General features: G+C 42.1%; 1 protein-coding gene across 4 annotated transcripts; it reads right to left on the bottom strand.

Annotated features, from left to right (window-relative positions):
• Positions 1–301: 301 nt before the first annotated feature.
• Positions 302–19,388, bottom strand: CCDC77 (coiled-coil domain containing 77). 4 transcript variants are annotated; one of them, XM_062616587.1, is made up of 12 exons: positions 19,177–19,388; positions 17,060–17,276; positions 15,644–15,786; positions 13,870–13,966; positions 12,465–12,531; positions 11,622–11,716; positions 10,168–10,316; positions 9,619–9,850; positions 8,653–8,778; positions 8,415–8,567; positions 3,684–3,837; positions 302–894 (listed from the first exon to the last, which is right to left on the bottom strand). In XM_062616587.1, exons 1-11 carry the CDS (start codon positions 19,221–19,223, stop codon positions 3,691–3,693), a joined length of 1,473 nt encoding a protein of 490 aa, XP_062472571.1. In that variant the 5' UTR covers positions 19,224–19,388; the 3' UTR covers positions 302–894; positions 3,684–3,690. The 4 variants fall into 4 exon arrangements, with proteins under 4 accessions (XP_062472571.1, XP_062472572.1, XP_062472570.1 ...); XM_062616588.1 differs by lacking the exon at positions 302–894 and adding an exon at positions 1,738–1,887; XM_062616586.1 differs by lacking the exon at positions 302–894 and having other exon boundaries at positions 1,738–3,837; positions 19,177–19,385.
• Positions 19,389–19,796: the final 408 nt, after the last annotated feature.

Here is a 19,796-nt window from a genome sequence, read left to right as displayed (position 1 = left end):
GAAAAAAAGACAGAAATATCAAAGAATTACTTCCTGGCATACACCCAGAGCCATTCCAATTCCAGAATATCAAGCTGCCCAGAGTCCATCCATACTGGTAAAACATCTGTGTTTATGCATCAATACTATTACTCACGTAAGCAATTTAAGTACAGCCATGGCATACAAGTACATACAGTGCTACTATTTGGCTTTAGTCCAACAGCTATCAGAACTATGGCTACTGTTAACCTGCTTTTCAAAGCACACGGTGTCAATTAATTTAGGAATTACTGCAAGGTGTGGTATAGGAAGATCATGAGAGATTTAAGGTTTTATTTACTTTCTTTTTACCTTGTGTACCCTTGCTGTGTAGGTGAGCTGATGCAGCATTCATTCCTATAATTAAAGCAATTGCAGGTATGCTGAAAAACTCATACCAATATCACAGATAAATTAATCAAAGGTTTAAAGCCAGAAGGAGCTATTAAATGATTTCCTGTTAGTTCATATCATAATATTTCATTAAGTTCTAAGGTGTCAAATCCTGTAACTTATTAAAACAAGCTACCTTCCCCAGAGGTACAATAATTTTTTGCTTTGCAGATAGAGATGGGAGAATTTGTTACCTCCACAGTTTCTTATAATGAGGGGAAAAGCACAACCTTCCTGTTAAAAATGCATGCTCCTATTTTTACTAATTTCAGGTTCAAGCTACCAGTTCTTGCTCAGCCTTCCTCTGCTGGGAGAGGCCTTTGGTAACTTTTCATCTGCACGGTATATGTATATTAATCAGTCTTCTTAATGCAATACAAGCTCTTGCACAACTGCTTCTCTTCTGCTGAATCTTCAGTAGTTCTGTGCCTTACCCAGTATTTCAACATCCTTTCTGAAATATATGCACTCCTTCCTTACCTAAATAAGGCTACACAACAATAAAGTATCTTGGATCACACTAAATAACTAATCCCCCGTAGGAGAGTCTCCATATTCCTAGAATCAGCCATTTTGGAGATCTTTCAAAATACATAACCTGACATTTAGTTGTCTTGAAATGATGCAAGTCACACATTACTAACTTAAATTCACAAAAAAAAAAAAAAAAAAGCTGATCAGTCTTTGGAATATATCCCATTTTTTGTTTTCTACCCAAAAATCGTGGAAGAAAATTGTCTTGTAGGTCTTGGAACCTTTCCCATTAAACCCTTTCAGAAATGCCAATAATTTCTTACTGACATCTTAAAGATTAGTTGTCAGTGGTAGAAAGCACTTGGCTTTTTAAAGCAGTTCTTGGCTTGAAGGTCCACATTTGTTTTGGCAACATAAAGCAGTATTTCACATGATCACATGATGTTACACAGAAAAAGCATGTACAATACTTTGCTCTTCCTGCCCTTAGGCAAACAGTCAAGTTTCCAAATGAAATGGATTTGCAGATCACTAATACCATAATTCCCCCTACCACCACCCCCCTAAATAGGAAGTGACAAATTAAGGATGAAGTTCACACTGCACTTTCATTTTGACAAACCAGCAGATATTAGAAACATTGTTTTACCTGTTCAGTTTTTCAATTAATAAGGAATATTAGTAAGGGACACAGGAAATTCAATATTTACATCCTTCTTCCCCCAGTACTTCCTCCCAGTCTTACAAACCTGAATCTCAGCTGCAGCCTTTATCTAGACATGTTTCATGGCTTTCAAATGAGGAAGATGTAATTTCACAGGCAATTCTTTAGCTAGGAAAAGTTGAAAATAAACGCAAACCCATTTATTTCTATAGGATCAAGAGACCTTCTTGCCAGCTTCCCACCAGCTGATCCTGCTGAATAAGTGACTCATACTTCATTACGTAGCAATTTTCAGAAGTAGCCTTCCAGGACCTGTGATAACTTTGATATCTTATCTTCAAACCAATAGCAAGTTATTTCACACACAAACTCACTTCAATTAGCTAGACTTACCTGAGAAACTACTAGTCAACAAATAGTGAGACTAAGTGATGGGTAGCATTATTTAATAAACCTTGACTGTCCACATAGCATTGGCACCCAAGTTGTGCATGAATCAGTTTCTGAACAGTTCAGCATTTTCAGCTAAACCAATCAGTGCAACACACTTTAAAACAGCCTCTCATAACCTGTAGTAGTATCTGAGCATCTAGGTACAGACTATCAGCCACATCAGTCTGTCTGTGATGAATCTGACCTCAAGAACACATACAAAAATACATGCCAACGCACAGGACCATACAGGACAGCAAGCTTGTCACAAAAAGGATACACAATTAAAGTGGGCCATGACTTTGTAAGGAAATTTCCCTTCCTGCAACGTTTTAGCTGGTGCTATAAAACCAGCTCTTTCTCCAAATCCTGACAGCACAAGAACATCTTTTGCACATGTGCCTCTCCCAGATGCTGAAGGAGTTTCTCTGTGGTCACTACCACATTCAAAAGAAACCGTCTGCTGTTACACACTAAGTTCTTCCCTACAAGAAAGGAAGTGCGGGTAGCCTGTAGGTGTATAATTTAATTATTATTCTGCTTCTGTCACATTTGACAGTAGAAAGAGGCACTGAAATACCTTTCCCAACACAGATGTGCTCTCAGTCTATGAGGTGGACAAGATTTGCTGATACTACAGTAAAAGCCATCAATACCCACAATTATAAACTAGGCTGAAGTCATGTTGTAACCCTTTTCATGACTTCATCTGTTTTCTAGCATTGTGATGTCCTGATGTCTGGTATGAAGGCAATTATCATACAGCTAGTTACAATTATCACGTAGCAACTAGCACCTGCTCTCCCATCCCAATTTCAGTTACAGTTCAGCAGCAACAGCTGCTATGGCAAAAGTTGACCACGATTTGTCAGTATGTAACCATGATATCGTTTAAAGCTAAAAAGACAGATAATACCATGGGGTTAAGTAAGATACTGTATGCCCTGTATTGTGGGCTTCCTCTGTGTGTTAAAATAAACTGGGAGAAAGGGGATGAGAAGATGACACTTTAGTATTTCCCTCACCCCCAACATTTAAAGTAAGCGTAGATGTTGCTGGTTCTGTAACAGATTATCTTTTCCCACCATATTAAAATCAGTCAGGTTTGTTCCAATCAACTTAGAACCAAGCAATAGGGAAGCCATTTTAAAACAGTTATACACTCGAGGGGAAAGTCAGATGTAAATTCAATATATACTTTAGATATGTGGTCTGTTTCAAAGAAAATTTCCAGTTACATTCTGAAGTGCCTAAGCACCAAACCATTAATCATTTAAACCATTTTAAAAGCCGCTTCTCACATAGACAAGGTCAGTCAAGCAATTCAGATCTTGAACTAGATCCTTCCGTGATTATCTTATTATAACCATATACGCGGTTCATAATATGACCCAAAGAAAGTTGAAGGCCAGTATACACTGACCACTACCAGATACAAAGGTAAGATGAAGTCATATTCCCAATATATATAATAGTCATCATGTACTTTCTACGTCAGCCTTATCAGGTGCCATCTCTCAGCAGAAAAATAATCTGGCAGATTCAGAATGGCTTATGTGCAATGCTATGACAATAACTTCAGATATCCTCAAGCCTTCTGTCACTGGATGCCAGGAAACAGACAGGCAGGAGCTGTTCTCACATATGACTATTCTAGCCTACCAGTGTCCCACTGTTAAAACAAGGATGCCAGCTATACCTCTGCTTCAGCAGACTCGTAATTTATTCTCCAAGACAAAGATTTTTGCTTTTAAGTTTTTCAGTTCTCCTTGAATTTTACGAGTTAGTCTGTTTCCTTGGCAGACCTCGTGTAGAATTGCAAGATCCTGGTCTGGTCCCATATTCAGAGTCACCTAAAGTAAAAGTAAAAGAAAAACAGATTAAGAAAAACAAAAGCTGCAGAGAAGATAATTTAAGAGTATTATGATGGTGATATGAGGGAGAAAACTCTAAAGGAGACCCTCTGTAGCTAGTAGAGAGGGTGCTTAAGCTACTATCACTACGCTAACGCACATCACCAATATAAAGGTGCACCATGTTGTTATATTACTAATAAGGAAGAAATCTCCTCAGAAGTTTACCCATAACCCATTGACTCCTAGACTACTAGAGGTGGTTTAAATGCTGTGGCCAAATTGCTGCCTTCTATGCATGATTCAGGAGCAGTTTCAGTACAACACCTAGTCTCAATGCCATGCCATACAGCCCATACAGAATTGAAGAAAAGCTGCTAGTTAATCAGAATTCCTGATGGCAAGCTAGCCAGGACTGCTATTTCCTGTCACCCTGGAACTGGATAGTATGCCACCCCAGTAATTTTCAGTGCAGAACAGCACAGCCTTGGAAGCTGCTCTCAAAGCCCGCTTTCCCCTCGGCCCTTTAGGGTGTCTCGCTGTCATCATGTAGTTCTTGGTCAAAGAGTTTAATACGCAAGCCAGGTAATTTAGTCACTTGTAGTCATTTTGACTGCAAGCGATGAGAAGGATTTAAAGATCACTCTGGAGACATCCATCAAGTATTTTGTTCCTCTGCCCTCTTGTGGTTAAAAGTATAAAGAAATTAATACAAGCACATTCACAGCTACAAAATATACAGATCTGCAGTAAAGTTATCATAAGCAATTTTTCCCCATTCACATATGCTTTTTAATCCTTACAGAATGAAGTTTAAAAGCCCACAGCTCAACAAAACAATTAAGAAAGAAATGGAAGCCTTTAGAGAAGTCTCTTCTTTAGAGAAGACAAATGCATTAATCTAAGTAAACTGAACTGTGCACCAAAAGTATAGAAAACAAGTGAATCCGTGGCACTGCCAGACTCCTGAGTCTGCTACGCCTAGATCATCCTCTCAAGCATGTCTTAAATAAATATCTCATCCTAAACTTCAAGCAACATCAATGCTGTGGCTTACCTTCTAAGCTGTTCTTATGTTCATCTACACATTAGAAGCTACTAGAGAGTACATAGCTTCAACTTCTAGCCATTGTTTCCACAGCAATTTTTGCAGAGTTACAAATGAGATCTCAAAGGAACAGACCGTCCACAACGCTTTGATCAATGATCTAGCTGGTACTGGAATAAACCCAAATACTATGGCCCTCAGAAAGAAAACCTATCTAATTTTCTTTGCAGGATATTAAGCAATCCAGAAGGCTTCTAAGCAATTCAGGAGGTTACTCAATTGTGTGGAAGACGGCTTCCTTCTGTAAGTAATAGAGAAGCCGATAAGAAGTGCCACGCTTGACCTTGTGCTCACCAACAGGGAGCGGCTGGCTGGAAACGTGATGCTCCAAGGCAGCCTTGGTTGTAGTGACCATGAGATGGTCGCATTAGAGATCCTCAGGACAGTGAGAAGAGCGTGCAGCAAGCTCACTGCCCTGGACTTCAAGAGAGCAGGCTTTGGCCTCTTCAGGAACGTGCTTAGTAAGGTTCCATGGGATATAGCCCTAGAAGGCAGGGGGGCCCAAGACTGTTGGTTGATATTCAAGGATCACCTGGTACAAGCTCAGGAGTGTGGCACCCCAGCTAGAAAGAAGTGCAGCAGGAGGGCCAGGAGACCTCCATGGATGGATAGGGAGCTGCTGAGGAAACTTAACAGGGGAAAAAAGGCTTATAAAAGGTGGAAGCTAGGACAGGCGGCTTGGGAAGAATACAGGGGTGTTGTCCGGGAAACTAGGGAACACGTTAGGAAAGCTAAGGCCCAGTTAAAATTAAACTTGGCTAGGGATGTGAAAGATAACAAGAAGGAATTCTATAGGTTTGATTGATGGCTTGGCGAGTGAAAATTTGGGAAGGGCTTTAACCATGCTTACTACAAGCACGATGACCAAGGGCATGTGGGATATGCAAATCTGGGTGGAAAAAAGGGTGCTTAGGCAATCAGGAAGTGTCCGACCAGGACTCTCATCTCCTGTGCAGTCTCAAGCTACCCATGTGCTGGTCAGCCTGCATGCAAGGTTCGATCTGCGGCTACCCATGCACCTTGTCAGCTACTGTTTCAACCCTCGCCTGTCCATACAGACAAGCTAGAGTAAGCCCTTCCAGCCTGCGCAGTGGATTTTTTAGGTGAGGCTCAGCGTGCGCAGAACTGGCCCTACCCTTTACACCTGAGATTTAACTGCCACGGCCTAGCTAGCTAGGACGGTGACAGTGAAGTCCACAGGTCATAGGTTCTGTAATAGTGTCCTTCTCTTTGATGGAAGCCCTTATAATGCTAGATGAGCTCATCTGCCTGGGTTTGAAGACAGGAGTTTTCCTTCTCCTATGAGGAAGGCCTGTCTTTGCTAACGAAGATTCAGGAAGAGCTTTAACCCACACATTCTGAACAAGACCGTCACTTCCTGGGTCAATCTCGAGTGACTGATGACACAACATCAAGCGTCTAGGTGGGATTCTAACTTAGAGGCGTTCAATCGTAAGCCCACAGATGGTAGCCTTGTGCCAGTGGCTCCTCAGCCAAGTGCATGCACCAGGGGTCTGAAGCTGCGGTTCCTCTCGTACTGAGCAGGACTGCAAATAAAAGACAAACTAAGGACAACGTGGGCCCTCTCTGGGAGCTATCAGGAGAACTGGCTACACAGGATTTGGAGAAGGCTGAGGCTCTGAATGGCTTCTTTGCCTCAGTCTTCACTGGCAAAGGCTCTGACCACACCACCCAAGTCCTGGAAGGCAGACACAGCAACTGTGAGAATGAAGACCTTGCACCCACTGTAGGAGAGGATCTGGTTCCAGACCACCTTAAGAACCTGAACAGACACAAGTCCATGGGACCTGATGAAATCCACCCATGGGTCCTGAAGGAGCTGGCAACTAAAGTTGCTAAGCCACTGGCTATTATATTTCAAAAATCATGGCAGTCAGGTGAAGTTCCCAATGACTGGAAAAAGGGAAATATAAGCCCCATTTTCAAGAAGGGGAAAATGGATGACCCAGGGAATTACAGACCAGTCAGACTCACCTCTGTGCCTGGCAAAATCTTGGAGCAGATTCTCCTGCAAGGCATGCTAAAGCACATGAAAATCAACAAGGTGCTTGGTGACAGCCAGCATGGCTTCACTAAGGGGAAATCCTGCCTGACCAATCTGGTGGCCTTCTATGATGGGGCTATGGAACTGATGAACAGGGGTAGAGCAGCTGATGTCATCTACCTGGACTTGTGCAATGCATTTGACACTGTCCCACATGACATCCTTGTCTCTAAATTGGAGCGACATCAATTTGATGGATGGACCACTCGGTGGACAAAGAACTGGCTGGATGGCCACACGCAAAGAGATGTGGTCAGTGGCTCAATGATCAGCTGGAGACCAGTAACAAGTGGTGTCCCTCAGGGATCAGTGCTGGAACCACTCTTGTTCACCATCTTTGTTGGTGACGTGGACAGTGGGATTGAGTGCGCCCTCAGCAAGTTTGCCGATGACACCAAGCTGTGTGGGTCGGTTGATAATGCTGGAGGGAAGGAATGCCATCCAGAGGGACCTTGACACACTTGTGAGGTGGGCTGATGCCAACTTTATGAAGTTTAACCATGACAAGCGCAAGGTCCTACACCTGGGTTGGAGCAATCCCAGGCACAGCTACAGGTTGGGCAGAGAAGAGATTCAGAGCAGCCCTGCAGAGAAGCACTTGGGGGTGTTGGTTGATGAGAAAATGAACATGAGCCGGCTTCAGCGTGCGATTGCAGTCCAGAAAGCCAACCGTATCCTGGGCTGCATCAAAAGGAGCATGACCAGCAGGTCAAAGGAGGTGATCCTGCCCCTCTACTCTGCTCTCATGAGACCCCACTTGGAGTACTGTGTACAGTTCTGGTGTCCTCAACATAAAAAGGACATGGAACTGTTGGAACAAGTCCAGAGGAGGGCCACAAGGATGATCAGGGGCCTGAAGCACCTCCCGCATGAAGACAGGCTGAGAAAGTTGGGGCTGCTCAGCCTGGAGGAGGCTGCGTGGAGACCTCATAGCAGCCTTCCAGTGTCTGAAGAGGGCCTATAAGGACGCTGGGGAGGGACTCTTCATTAGGGACTGTAGTAGTAGGACAAAGGGTAACAGGTTAAAACTTGAACAGGAGAAGTTTAGATTGAATATAAGGAGGAAGTTCTTTACTGTGAGGGTGGTGAGGCACTGGAATGGGCTGCCCATGGAAGCTGTGAATGCTCCATCCCTGGCAGTGTTCAAGTCCAGGCTGGACAGACCCTTGGGTGGCATGGTTTAGTGCGAGGTGTCCCTGCCCATGGCAGGGGGGTTGGACCTAGATGATCTTCAGGTCCTTTCCAACCCTAACTATTCTATGATACTATATACTTCTGGAACTACTTTACTGTCTGATAATTTTGAGACAGCCAAGTGAACTACAGGTATCAGATAAGAACTTGCAACAAAAATACACAGCTATTGCTTATGCTATATGGTTATGCTATATGCTTAACTATTACCTTAAAAAGCTGCTTCTCTACATCTTTCAGCTTCTGCCGAAGCTGTTTAATGTCATTCATGAAGCCTTCCACTTCCATATTACGACGTTTTTCCAAGGCCTCATATCGCTGAGTCATCAGCTTCAGGCGCTTAACCATCTTTTCTGAACGTTCCTATGGAGATGAAAGCTCAATAGGGTATACAAAATAAAGGCTGCAAGATCATTACATAGCTAACAGATGATTACAGACTAATTACCTTAAAGAGTTCTCTGCCAGCATCTCCTTCCTCACGAATCCTCGCTAGCTCATCTTCCAGGGTGATGCACTGCTCTCTATACATGCTTGATAGGCGCTGCTCCTGCATTAGCTGCTCTTGCAGTGACTAGGACATAGGAGAAACAGGAAGAATCAACTCAAAAGCCAGTGCTAACAAAATTCCCCAGCTCTGGAAAAGCAAGTGTGATAGACTGACAATATGACAGGCAAAAATTAACAACTGGAGCTACACCTAATGAAATAACTAGGTAAGGGCAATATTCTACCACCACTTTCATTACCAAACTCTTTTCAATAGGTTATCAGCTGGGCATGACCATGCATCATCAGTTAAAGAATACTCTACTTTCCCCCTTAAAACTAATATTTAACCAATGCTGTAATTCTTTCCACAGCTGCTTGCCCAGTACTTCATTTCAGAAGCATCTACATTCAGGGGTAGGTCTCCCAGCTTCTCACTGGATGTATACTAGAAGTGGAAGAGAAGTCCTGAGTACTCTGGAAGGGCTGGAGGACATCAATTGAAAGGACTTACTCTCCCTCAACTCCAGCAAGAGAGATACAGACACTGCATTCTAAGTTTGTGAGCCGAGAGCATTTAAGCTAAAAGAAAGGCTTGCGCCACAAGCAGGTTAAGCACTGTCAGCCCACGTGTCATGAGGCTTGGGGAAGTAGGGATTTGTCCTGGGCATAAAAGAAACTGACAGTGAAGTGCTACCATAAATCCTAACTATATATTTGATCTGAAATTTGCAAGCAGTGTGGATTTTGAGACAGGAAAGGTTTTTTTCACTTTACTGCCAACAACATAACTCATGGCAAGCCAGTATAGCTTTGACACAGTTGCAAGCGAGTGCTTTCCTTGGAAAAACCCAGACGCTTGCAATTTTCTAGTAAAAAAAAAAAACTGTTAAAGAATCTCTACCTAGACTAAAAAACAAATTACTTTTAGTTCTCGGCTGTGGAGTTTCGAAGCTCCATCATCTGCTTGAAGTGTCTTCTTGGTATCTCTCTGCTTCTCTCTTCCTGGATCCTTGCTGATACCCCTTTTTTTGTCAAGTTTCCTCAAAAGACTGTCCTTCTCTGCCATCCATGCTTTCTCATTGGCTCGGGCATCAAATTTGAGCTGGAGAAAGTCACGAGTACTCTCGTATAAGAGATTTTGAGTTTTATGGAGTCTGTAAAAAGAGATCCCAGTGGAGTTAATTAACTTAGTTCCTACCTTAATTTCCCAAGTCATCATTGCAAATTGGAAGAAGCATGGAAGAAAAAGGTACTTTCCTAATGAGTTTAGCTCTAATGAAAGAAGTGATAATCTTCCAATGTGATAAAATTTTTAATATGTATATTACGCCATTCACCTTCTTCCACACACACACTACCAAATAGATGGCTGCATAATTTGCTTTTCTGCCTGCTGCAGAAAGCAACATACTGAAAGCCCAAATATTGTTCTCATCTCATAACTGTATCATGATCATTTTCTCACACTCACTTATCTGTTATAGTTTTGATCTTGTCCTGGTCTCTCTGATGCTGGACCTGCGCTTCCTCCATGTGAATCCGCCTGTCCTCTAACAGTGCCTCAACCTGTTCCTTGGATAATCGTGTCTGTTCTTCTATCTGAGCTTGCAGGGCCTCCACCTGAATGAGCAAAGACATTACTAAATAAGACCTCACAGCACCACTGCTCCTGTCCATGCAAGTCTCTCAAATCTTGGAGGAGTCAGATCAAAGACCCTACCCAATAATGCCTTTGAGAATGTTAATTTCTCACAATTATGTTTTTGTTTTGATGTTAAGCAGTTCAAACAACTATAACACTTAAGAAAAAAAAATAAAAATCACACTATAGGCTAGACATGCATATTATAAACAGCAACAGCAGATCAAAAAAAAAAATGGAAAGACTTAGATTGCACACAAACATGACAAATCCTGTGGAATATGCAGAGACACTTCTGTCCTTATGCTACCATCTTCCGGTTAAATAGTGATATGAAAATACCCAAGTTCTAGGAAGGCAGCAGTCCACATCTGAACAAAACCAACCACTTTACCAGAAGAAATTACTAGATGTAAATAAGGCGATGAGCAAAGGAGAGGGACACCAAGGATCTTGATCTAGGGCACAGAGGCAGGGAGACAAATGGGAACAAGTAATTAAAAAACATGCATCTGGCTTATGTGTAAGAAACTATCTGAAAAAGCCTGGAGTGTATTTAGATCACTTATTTTTATAACAATTTTGTGTGATGCTTTTGCTCCAACATAAATGTTAGACAGCTAACTGGCCACTGGGTCAGTCACCACTGCCCTTGAACAAAAAATAATGATAATTTCAAAAGGTATCTATCTGCTGTACAAGTTTGCTCTTTAATTTGCTTTTGTAGCCATTCTTCCTCAGGCTTTACAGACAGCTTCTGGTATCTTCCCCAGTTCATGATTCTGTATATTTGTCTTCCATTCTGTCATGCTATCTACACCTTATCTTTCACTGAAGTCTAGCAAAGAGAACATTTCATTGCACTAGTGCATCTTATTGGGGCAGCCTAATTCTGTCTCAGACACATGGCTTTTGTCAAACTTCCACAAATTACCCAACCCTGCAGATCATCTGTGGTGTAATGTAAATTCAGAGTCACAATCAAGCTATGGGAGATAACATCAATGATACCTTATATATTTAAGGGCAAAACATTCCAGTTGACATTACTGGAACATCTGCTTATGTGAAGCTTCCAGAATCAAACCCAAGTTCTCAAATCTAAGCCTACATTCATCACAAAGAAACAGCTAAGTAAACTCACAGAAAGTGGGAATCCATAGTAAGATGTGCAGCCTGATAAAATGGGTATGTCTACATCATATCCAAGCAGACAGCATAATTTGTCTATCAGTTTCCTGGACAGCCATGAATTACATCCATTGGTTAGCAAATGTTGTTACCTGAAGTAGAAGTGTTTGAGTATCTTTCTGATACCTCTCAGGACTTTCTGGTTTCTCGCCTTTTGCTGCTGGTATTGAAGTGTTCCTCTTGGCGCCTATTGTAAAAATTTAACAGAAGTAGAAAGAGGTTTTCCAATCTATCTGCAGTACCTTTCCAAGCATGAAATATATGTTCTAGCAGGCCTACAAGAGCAGGAAAAGGCTCACAAGGACTTCCAGGAGGGCTAGATGGAAGAAATGTTTCAGAACTTACAGGGATCACTTACATTTATCCTAAACTATCCCACCACAGTATTTAGGCAACCTACTAATTTTCTTGGCATATACAGAAAGCAAACTTAAATTTTCTTAAATAAATGACGAATAGGCAGATGAGAGAGCTGCACAAGCATCAAGCCTTGAATAAGTTTTGAGCTTCTTAGCTTGTTTCAGTTAATTTGGAAGAGGCAGCTCTTTAGAAAATCAGTGAAGTAGGCATATGGACCCACATTACTGTCTGCACTAAAGGCAGGCAGAATTCACACCTTGGAATGTCTGAGGCTAAGGGTGTCTACCCAATCGGTACCTGCATAGTTCCAGAACAAGCACTCCACAGTCATACCAACCTATTCCTTAGCTGAGCAGATAACAGACATGAGAACCAGGTCAGGTTATTTTAAAAGATTTCGAAGGGAAGCTAAAAGTACTGCACACATACATATGTCAACACTGATACATTCAGGGAACTTAATGGAGCTATACCAAAGTATTCACAGTAAAGAATTATTTTGGCATACCGGACACAAACACACAGAGAAACAAGCATCAACAGCTGAGCTGCTGTTAATCTGCTTGGTGTGGTACCTGTTCCAGAAGCGTCATTTTGTTCATGTGATACTCTGGATTTAGCTGGCTTTTGCAGAACAGTAACCTACAGAAACAAGATTAGATATGTATTGAACATTTGACTTCTCCAAAGTTGCAACAGTCAAGAACAAACTTTAGAGTAAAACAAGATATCCAGAAGAACATCTTACTCCTTCTACAAGACAAGTAAGACATTGAACAAGTGTAATGTCCATGATGAAGATTTCCTTTATCATGGCCTGAGTTTTGCCATTTCTGCCTTTTTCCCCCCAACCAAAACAACTGGAAAGTAACCCTGCCTTTGATGGCTTCATTAGGATGAAAATCAGCACCCTCAACAGGAAAAGAAGCATTATGTAAAGAGAGAGAAGAGGAAGGTGAAGATCAAGATTGCTGGTTTTGCCTTCATACTCCTCCTTGCCACAGCAAGACAGAGAAACATGAGGCTTGATTTATCACCACATTCACTCAAGCTACTAAACAATAAGCCTGGGATAAAAGCTAACCAATAAAACTACTGAAACAACTGAACTATTGTACTAAAAGCCACTTAAAAACAGGACAACATGAAGGGACGGAGTCTAACCCCAATGCTTATCTTGAGGTAAATGCTATATAACAGGCCTAATTTTAGAGCTACCATGTATCAGGGAATTTTTACGCTTCTGCAAGATTTTTGAGCTGCTTGAGCGGTGAGGAGCAACTATAATCAATGCAATATATTTCAGTATTTTTCTGCACAAAATATTCCAAGATGAATCCTGCATTCCGTCATAGTCTCTGTATGTCCAAATCATTTGTGATTCATGATTTAGTAGGTTCCACTGCACTACCATTTAATCAATTTTTGAATTTAATCTATTTTTGAAATAGATGATACAGCCTTGCCTAGAGGGGACAGCTTTTCTGCAGTCTTCTGCCAGGAAATTGCTGCAGCAACCTCAACGCTGTTATTCTTTACTGAGTCCCTAAGAGATAGGTCCTCTGAGACAGCTGATCTTCAAACACTGCACTTGGTCTTTTCCTGTACTTCCTTTTTCTTTTTCTCTTTGTGATGTTCTTTCCAATTTCTCAACAACCATTTGTCAGATGGCTTCAGACTCCTATCTGACATTTAGGAGGCTGATTTGGAAGTATGTTTTGAAGGTAGAAAGGGACTAGTGCTAAGAGGACCTACTTCCAGTGTGCTTGTTCCTGCCAGTAGCTATAACAAACCAGTATAACTATTTGTCAGGAGCTATAATAAAACTCGATGTTGTTACAGAACTACAGATCCCTCCCTGCTTTGAGCTCATTTATCAACTTTTGACTTGCAGAACAGATCTGGTCTGTGGTCAGCCTCTGGGGTATACATCTTCATGTTACAATCAAAAGCAGAGTTCTACGGAAACACTGAACTTGCCTTATGTGGAGGCTCTTTGTGAAAATATGTAACTTCTCCTTTGTCTGTTCCCACTAAAGCCAAGAGATATTGAATTTTTTTTCTATCCTCCAGTTCCCTGGAATTCAAAGAAAGTGGTCAGCACATTGTTATTTTTAAGTACATCAAGACATTGTGACATGCTGCTCTTCAGTTTACTTGTTAATGCTCACAAGTTTTCCAAACTGTTGCAGCTTGAGAATATTGGTTAAAAAAACACAAAAAAAAACGAACAAAAAAAACCAAAACCAACTCCCAAAGACATTACTGATGTCACTGACACAATAAGAAGACCAGTAATTCCACTGGCATTGGGGAACATTCCTCCTTTCAAATAGGACAATTCTACATAGGCTAATACAGCAATAACATATGACGGGAAAGAATTTGCATTCCAGATTTATGAACTATCTAAAATCCTCTCAGTTACTTAATTCAATAGATTGTAAGTGTCCATTGTTTTTAAAGCAAACTACATTAAGGGCAGTATCAGACTTTTCGTCAAACCCTTGCAAAGTGCCAGGGCACTCCAACATACATTTTGACTTAGGTTCTTAAAACTTTAACAGAAAACTTGGTATTATCACCCACAAATATTCTGAAGAAGGTTAGGAACCCCTCTGCCACTGGCAGCTAGTCCAGTACAGCAGATTATTTTCCAGTTCACCAACTAAATGGCATTAAGAAGGAGCAGCTGTCAACATAATCTCATAGAGTGAGGGGAACTATTTGCTTTGGTCTGTATTTTCTTTTTGAGCTTAGGTGGATTTAGGACCAAGAAATGACATTTTCCCAGGCAGTCGCAAAGTCTGTGTGTTGGATTTGCATGGCAAGGTTTCGGTAACAGGTGGGGCTACATGGCCCATTTCTGTGAGAAACTTATAAAAGCTTCCCCTATGTCCGATAGAGCCAATGCCAGCTAGTTCCAAAACAGACCCACCACTGGCCAAGACTGAGCCCGTCAGCAACAGTGGTAGTCCATTTGGGATAGCATATTTAAGAATGGGAGGCAGAGGGAAGGAAACTGCAACTTCAGCTGAAAAGTGAGAATATGTGAGGGCAACAGCCCTGCAGACATCAAAGTCAGTGAAGGAGGGGCAGAAGAGCTCCAGGTGCTGGAGTGGAGATTCACCTGCAGCTCATGGTGAAGACCACTGTGAGGCAGGCTGTCCTCACCTGCAGCTCATGGAGGTCCCAACAGCCAGAAAGAAGGGAAGGGTAGGGGGAAGGCCTTTTAAGATTTGGTTTTGTTTCTCAATACTCTACCCTGATTTGATGAGTAATAAATTAATTTTTCCAAGCCAAGTCTGTTTTGCCCATGACAGTAACCAACAAGTGATCTCCCTGCCCTTATCTCAACTCACAAGCCTTTAATTGTATTTTCTCATTCCTTCCTCTTCCCAGCTGAGGAAGGGGGAGATAGAGTAGCTTTGGTGGGTACCTGGCATCCAGCCACAGTCAACCCACCACTGATTAAATCAGAACCTCCACATTCAAACCAGCAACTCACAATTCAAATCTGAATCTATTTTCAACTTCTGCTCCTGGAATAGGAGGACTAATAAGTGGAAACATATTTAGCAGCCCAACAGACCACATTCCACCTCCAAGATTGTTAAAATTTCATAGGATCCCTCCTGGGGAAATGTGGCATAATTACTTCTCTGAACACTCCTTCAGATCTGGATAAGAACTAAACCATTATGCATGCAATTGCTACTGCCAGTGACCCAGCCCATCATCTGAGACAACGCACCTGATTTTCAGCCGGTCATTCTCTGAGTACAGCCGAAGGACGTGTTCCCTTTCCTGGAAGAGGCAGACTTGCATACCACTCAAAGCCTTTTGCAACTCTGCAATCTCTTCTTCTCTCTGACGTACTTCCCACTGCAATTTGTGCTGAGTAGAGAGAATGAGGTACTTGAAATGATATAGAGCATTGGGTAACACTTACAAACTTAAACTGCTTGTACCCTGAGCCTGTAACTGGTATGGTACAACTGCCAGTTCAAGTGAATTATTTTATTCTCTGACAAAATTTGACCAGATGAGGGTAGTATTGGAAAAAAGGTTTTCAAATGCTTCAACAGGGAGTTCAGAGCCCTGAGAATCACTGTCACTACAAACAGTCAAACAAGACCTAAGCTAGAGTCTCCAGTTTCTAGTCGTTGAATTTCTGCACTGGTGGCCAGAGTGGCACAGGTATGGGGAGTCTGACATCAACAAAAAACTAATAAAGCCTTTCTAACAGCACTTACTCTTAAAAGAAATTACTGAAGAATAAACAGTAAAATATCTGTAGGGCTTAGTAGTGAAAAATCTGGCTACTCGCTAAATTTCATTAATGATTTTCTAACTCTTGTCAAAACCTTTCAGAAAACCATTCCCTAAAAGAGAAGGCACTAGTTTGGAACCTGCCACTTTTTCCCAGATGTTGAATTAAAGTAACTTGTATTTCCTGAGGGCTTTCAGGCTGCTTCAAGCATGGCTAGTAGTTCAGGAGGCAATCCAGAAGTGATCACTATTTCCAAAGGGCCATTTGCTACTACAAAGATTACTCCTAGATAGAGTCCTAGACAGATGGAGGCTGTAATGCACATCAGAGCACCGAATATCTTACAGATATTCTGTAAGGGCTTCTTCCTCCTAAAGGCAGACACTTGTAGGTTTTGGAGTTTCTTTTAAATCTGCATTTATTTGCTGTGAAGCATACTGCTTAACAGCCTGCAGCCAAGATTACGAATTCTAGTGTGGGAAACAAATTATATTTATATCTCAAGGTCCATTAAATTTGAACAAAAGAGCACTCATTCTTCACTATGAAAAACAAGGGAAAAGTTTAACAACATGGGAACGGAATACCTGAACTCAGGCTTTAATTCAAAAAAAAAAAAACACAACAAAACACACACAGAAACAAACAACCCACTGTGAATATAGCAACGTAAGAATAGAGGAATATCCTATGGGCTTGTTTCTGTTTGCTTTCATGGACAACAAACAGCTAAATTTCACAATCAAAACCTGAAATATATTTATTTCCTCTTAGCTCAGTTCTACCACAGTACTGGTAAATCTTAAGACCAGCTGTGCTGAATTTCCAACTGAAGAAAAATATTAAGTTTGTTTAAGGACACGTAGCCCATCATTGTTCAAAACCCCTTTTCCTCACCTGCTCATCATACGTTTCTTTGTATCTCTCCAGCCTTTTAACCAAATCCTCATGCTCCCTATCAAAGTCAGCGATCACCTTGCGGTAGTATTCCAGCAGCTCCCGGGAGGGACAGAGAAAAGCCAAACGCTCATTGATTGAAGGGAGAGGAGTAAAGTCCTCCTGACTTGGAGACTGAGAACTAGCATGCCTGGATGAGACATGGGGGGTTGCCAGCCTGGACAGAAACAGTTTCTAATGACATGTAAGCTTCAGACAATAATATAACAAAAAAAACCTTTCCTAAAGTAGTTAAAACCAGATTTTCAATTTCAACTCAGGTTCCATTTCAAAAACTGATTAGCTTGCCTGTGCTCCATGTATTAACAGAAGATCACAGCATTTAGGAGAAGCAAAAGCCTTGATACAGTGCAGCTTGCAGGCTTACTGCACTGTGGAGATGGGGCCAGCTAACAGAAAAGGGTGAAAGAAAAATGTTATAGAAGAAAAGTCTTACAGATTATTTGGGCAGAGTGAAGCTGAAAAGGAGGAAGGGAAAGGAGAAAACAAAGGGGACCAAAAGTCCATTACTGTGCAATTAGAAACAGCAGCCACTGTAAGAAAAACAGGAAGACGTAATCTGTGACAGAATCATATCTAATACCCATAGAGAAAAACACTTTCTAAAGAAAGACTGCTGAATAAAGACAATAATTCAGGCTAGCTGATGCAGCAGCCACCATAAGGTAAGGTGTAAGTCTAGGAGTCTACATGCTTTCGTCTCTGGTGTGCTTGATGTTCTTACCCACACAATGTCCACCCTTGATAGTGAAATATAAGCTTCCAAGTTCTTGAATCTTATGTTGAGGTACTAGATCTCAAACATTACATAAACTAAATCAACAATATGCATATGTAATTACATATTGGATTTTTCTTTTAAGCAATGTTTACTGCATTCAAACACTTAATCTGCTCAAACAAGCACCAGATTTGTGAATAGAGCTGCAGAGCTCAAAATTTTTTTTGAAATTGTTCATGATTTATGTTAGGTCTAAAAAAAAAAAAAAAAAAACAAAAAAAACCCGCCTTTTTTTTCAATGATATGTAAGTGCACAGAACTAAAGTGAAGAAGCCTCTTTCCTAAATATCTGCTTAACAAAAACAGTCCAGAACCTGATTCTGGAGCCAATGCCACAACTTTGATCATAATGTGATCTGGTAGGTGACACTGTATATCAGTGACCTTTATGTCCCAGCTCACCAAAGCATCATAACACCCAGCATGCTACATCCATAAAAATGTGCAAAGCTCCTTAACTCCTGGCACTGTAGGAAAGTATTCAATATGCAATAACACAACTATTTCCTGTAGGAACTTCCTCACCAGCTCTGCCCAGAAGTGCCTTAAACAACAAACTTTGAAAAGTAGATAACAGCAATAAAACAGGTAACATTGTCACTAAGTAAATACTTTATTACTGAACTAAAAAACAGTAAAATCACAGAATGAACTGGGTTGGAAAAAACCTTTAAGATCATCAAGTCCAACCATTACCCAGGACTGCCAAGGCCACCACTACACTATGTCACTGAGGGCCCCGTTTTTGAACGCTTCCAGGTATAGCGATTCCAACAACTGGGTTAGAAAAAGCCTTTAAGACCATCAAGTCCAACCGTTACCAAGGACGGCCAAGGCCAAGGCCAAGGCCACCACTACATCATGTCACTGAAGGCCCTGTTTTTAAACGCTTCCAGGTACAGCGATTCCACCACTTCCCTGGGTAGCCTGTTTCAATGCTTGACAACACTTGCCGTGAATAAACTTTTCCTAAAAATCAATCTAAATCTCTCCAGTGCGGCCTGAGGCCGTTTCTTCTCATCCTATTACTTCTTGATTAAGAGAAGGAACCGACCCACACCTTACTATAACCTCCTTCTAGGTAGTTGTAGAGCGCAATAAAACTGGAAAGCGACAGAAGCGTAAGTGCGTAAGAATAAGGAAGCAGAACAAATACAAGAGCGGCTAACAGTGCTTTACGTTAAGCGGGGCTACCGGTCAGAACGGGGAGAGCCGCGAGGCCAGCGCCCGCAGAGGAGTTTGGGGGCGGTGCGCCCGTCGGGCAGCCCCACACTACCTTCTGGAGCGAGGGGAGGTCCCCGCGGCGTGGTTCATTGAGCTCATATCCCTGCGGCTAGAGCCGGACTCATCGGGAGCAGGGGACTAAAGCCCCAAGACCGCTATGAAACACCTCCAACGGCAAAACAACCGCCGCAGCTGCTCCTCCTCAACTTAAACAGCGAGACAACAAGCAGCCCGCCACCTCCTCCTCCAATCGCAGACAACCTTCCATGCAGCGTCGACCGCCTCAACCAATCAGCGCTCGCGACACCGTCGACAGTAGCTACTCGCAGGCGCCTCTGGGAGTTGTAGTCCTTGGGTGGGCTGCTCACCGCGCGTGCGCAGAGTGCGGGGCGGGCGGGGAGGGGCGAAGCGCTGGCTCTATCTTGGTGGGGGGTATTTGTGTCAGAAATGTGGGGCCCTCGTTGGGTAATCCCGGGCTGGTGATAGCACGGGTTGGGGCTTTGGGTAGAATAAATACCCCCTGAAGTGGGGACTCTGTTCATCAACAGCAACAGAAATGAAAAACAACACTCAAACATCCCCTTTTTCTTTGAAAATGAACCAAATGAAGACAGGGGTTGCTGAGTAGTCACAGGGAGCAGCTGGGTCCAATCCTGGCTTAATATCCACATG

This window comes from Pezoporus occidentalis, unplaced genomic scaffold (assembly GCF_034315485.1).
Source record: "Pezoporus occidentalis ecotype Australia unplaced genomic scaffold, CSIRO_AGI_Poc_V1 ctg19, whole genome shotgun sequence".
NCBI lineage: Eukaryota > Metazoa > Chordata > Aves > Psittaciformes > Psittacidae > Pezoporus > Pezoporus occidentalis.
Note: the sequence above shows the minus strand (reverse complement) of the source record. Positions and strands in the feature narration are given on the sequence as shown.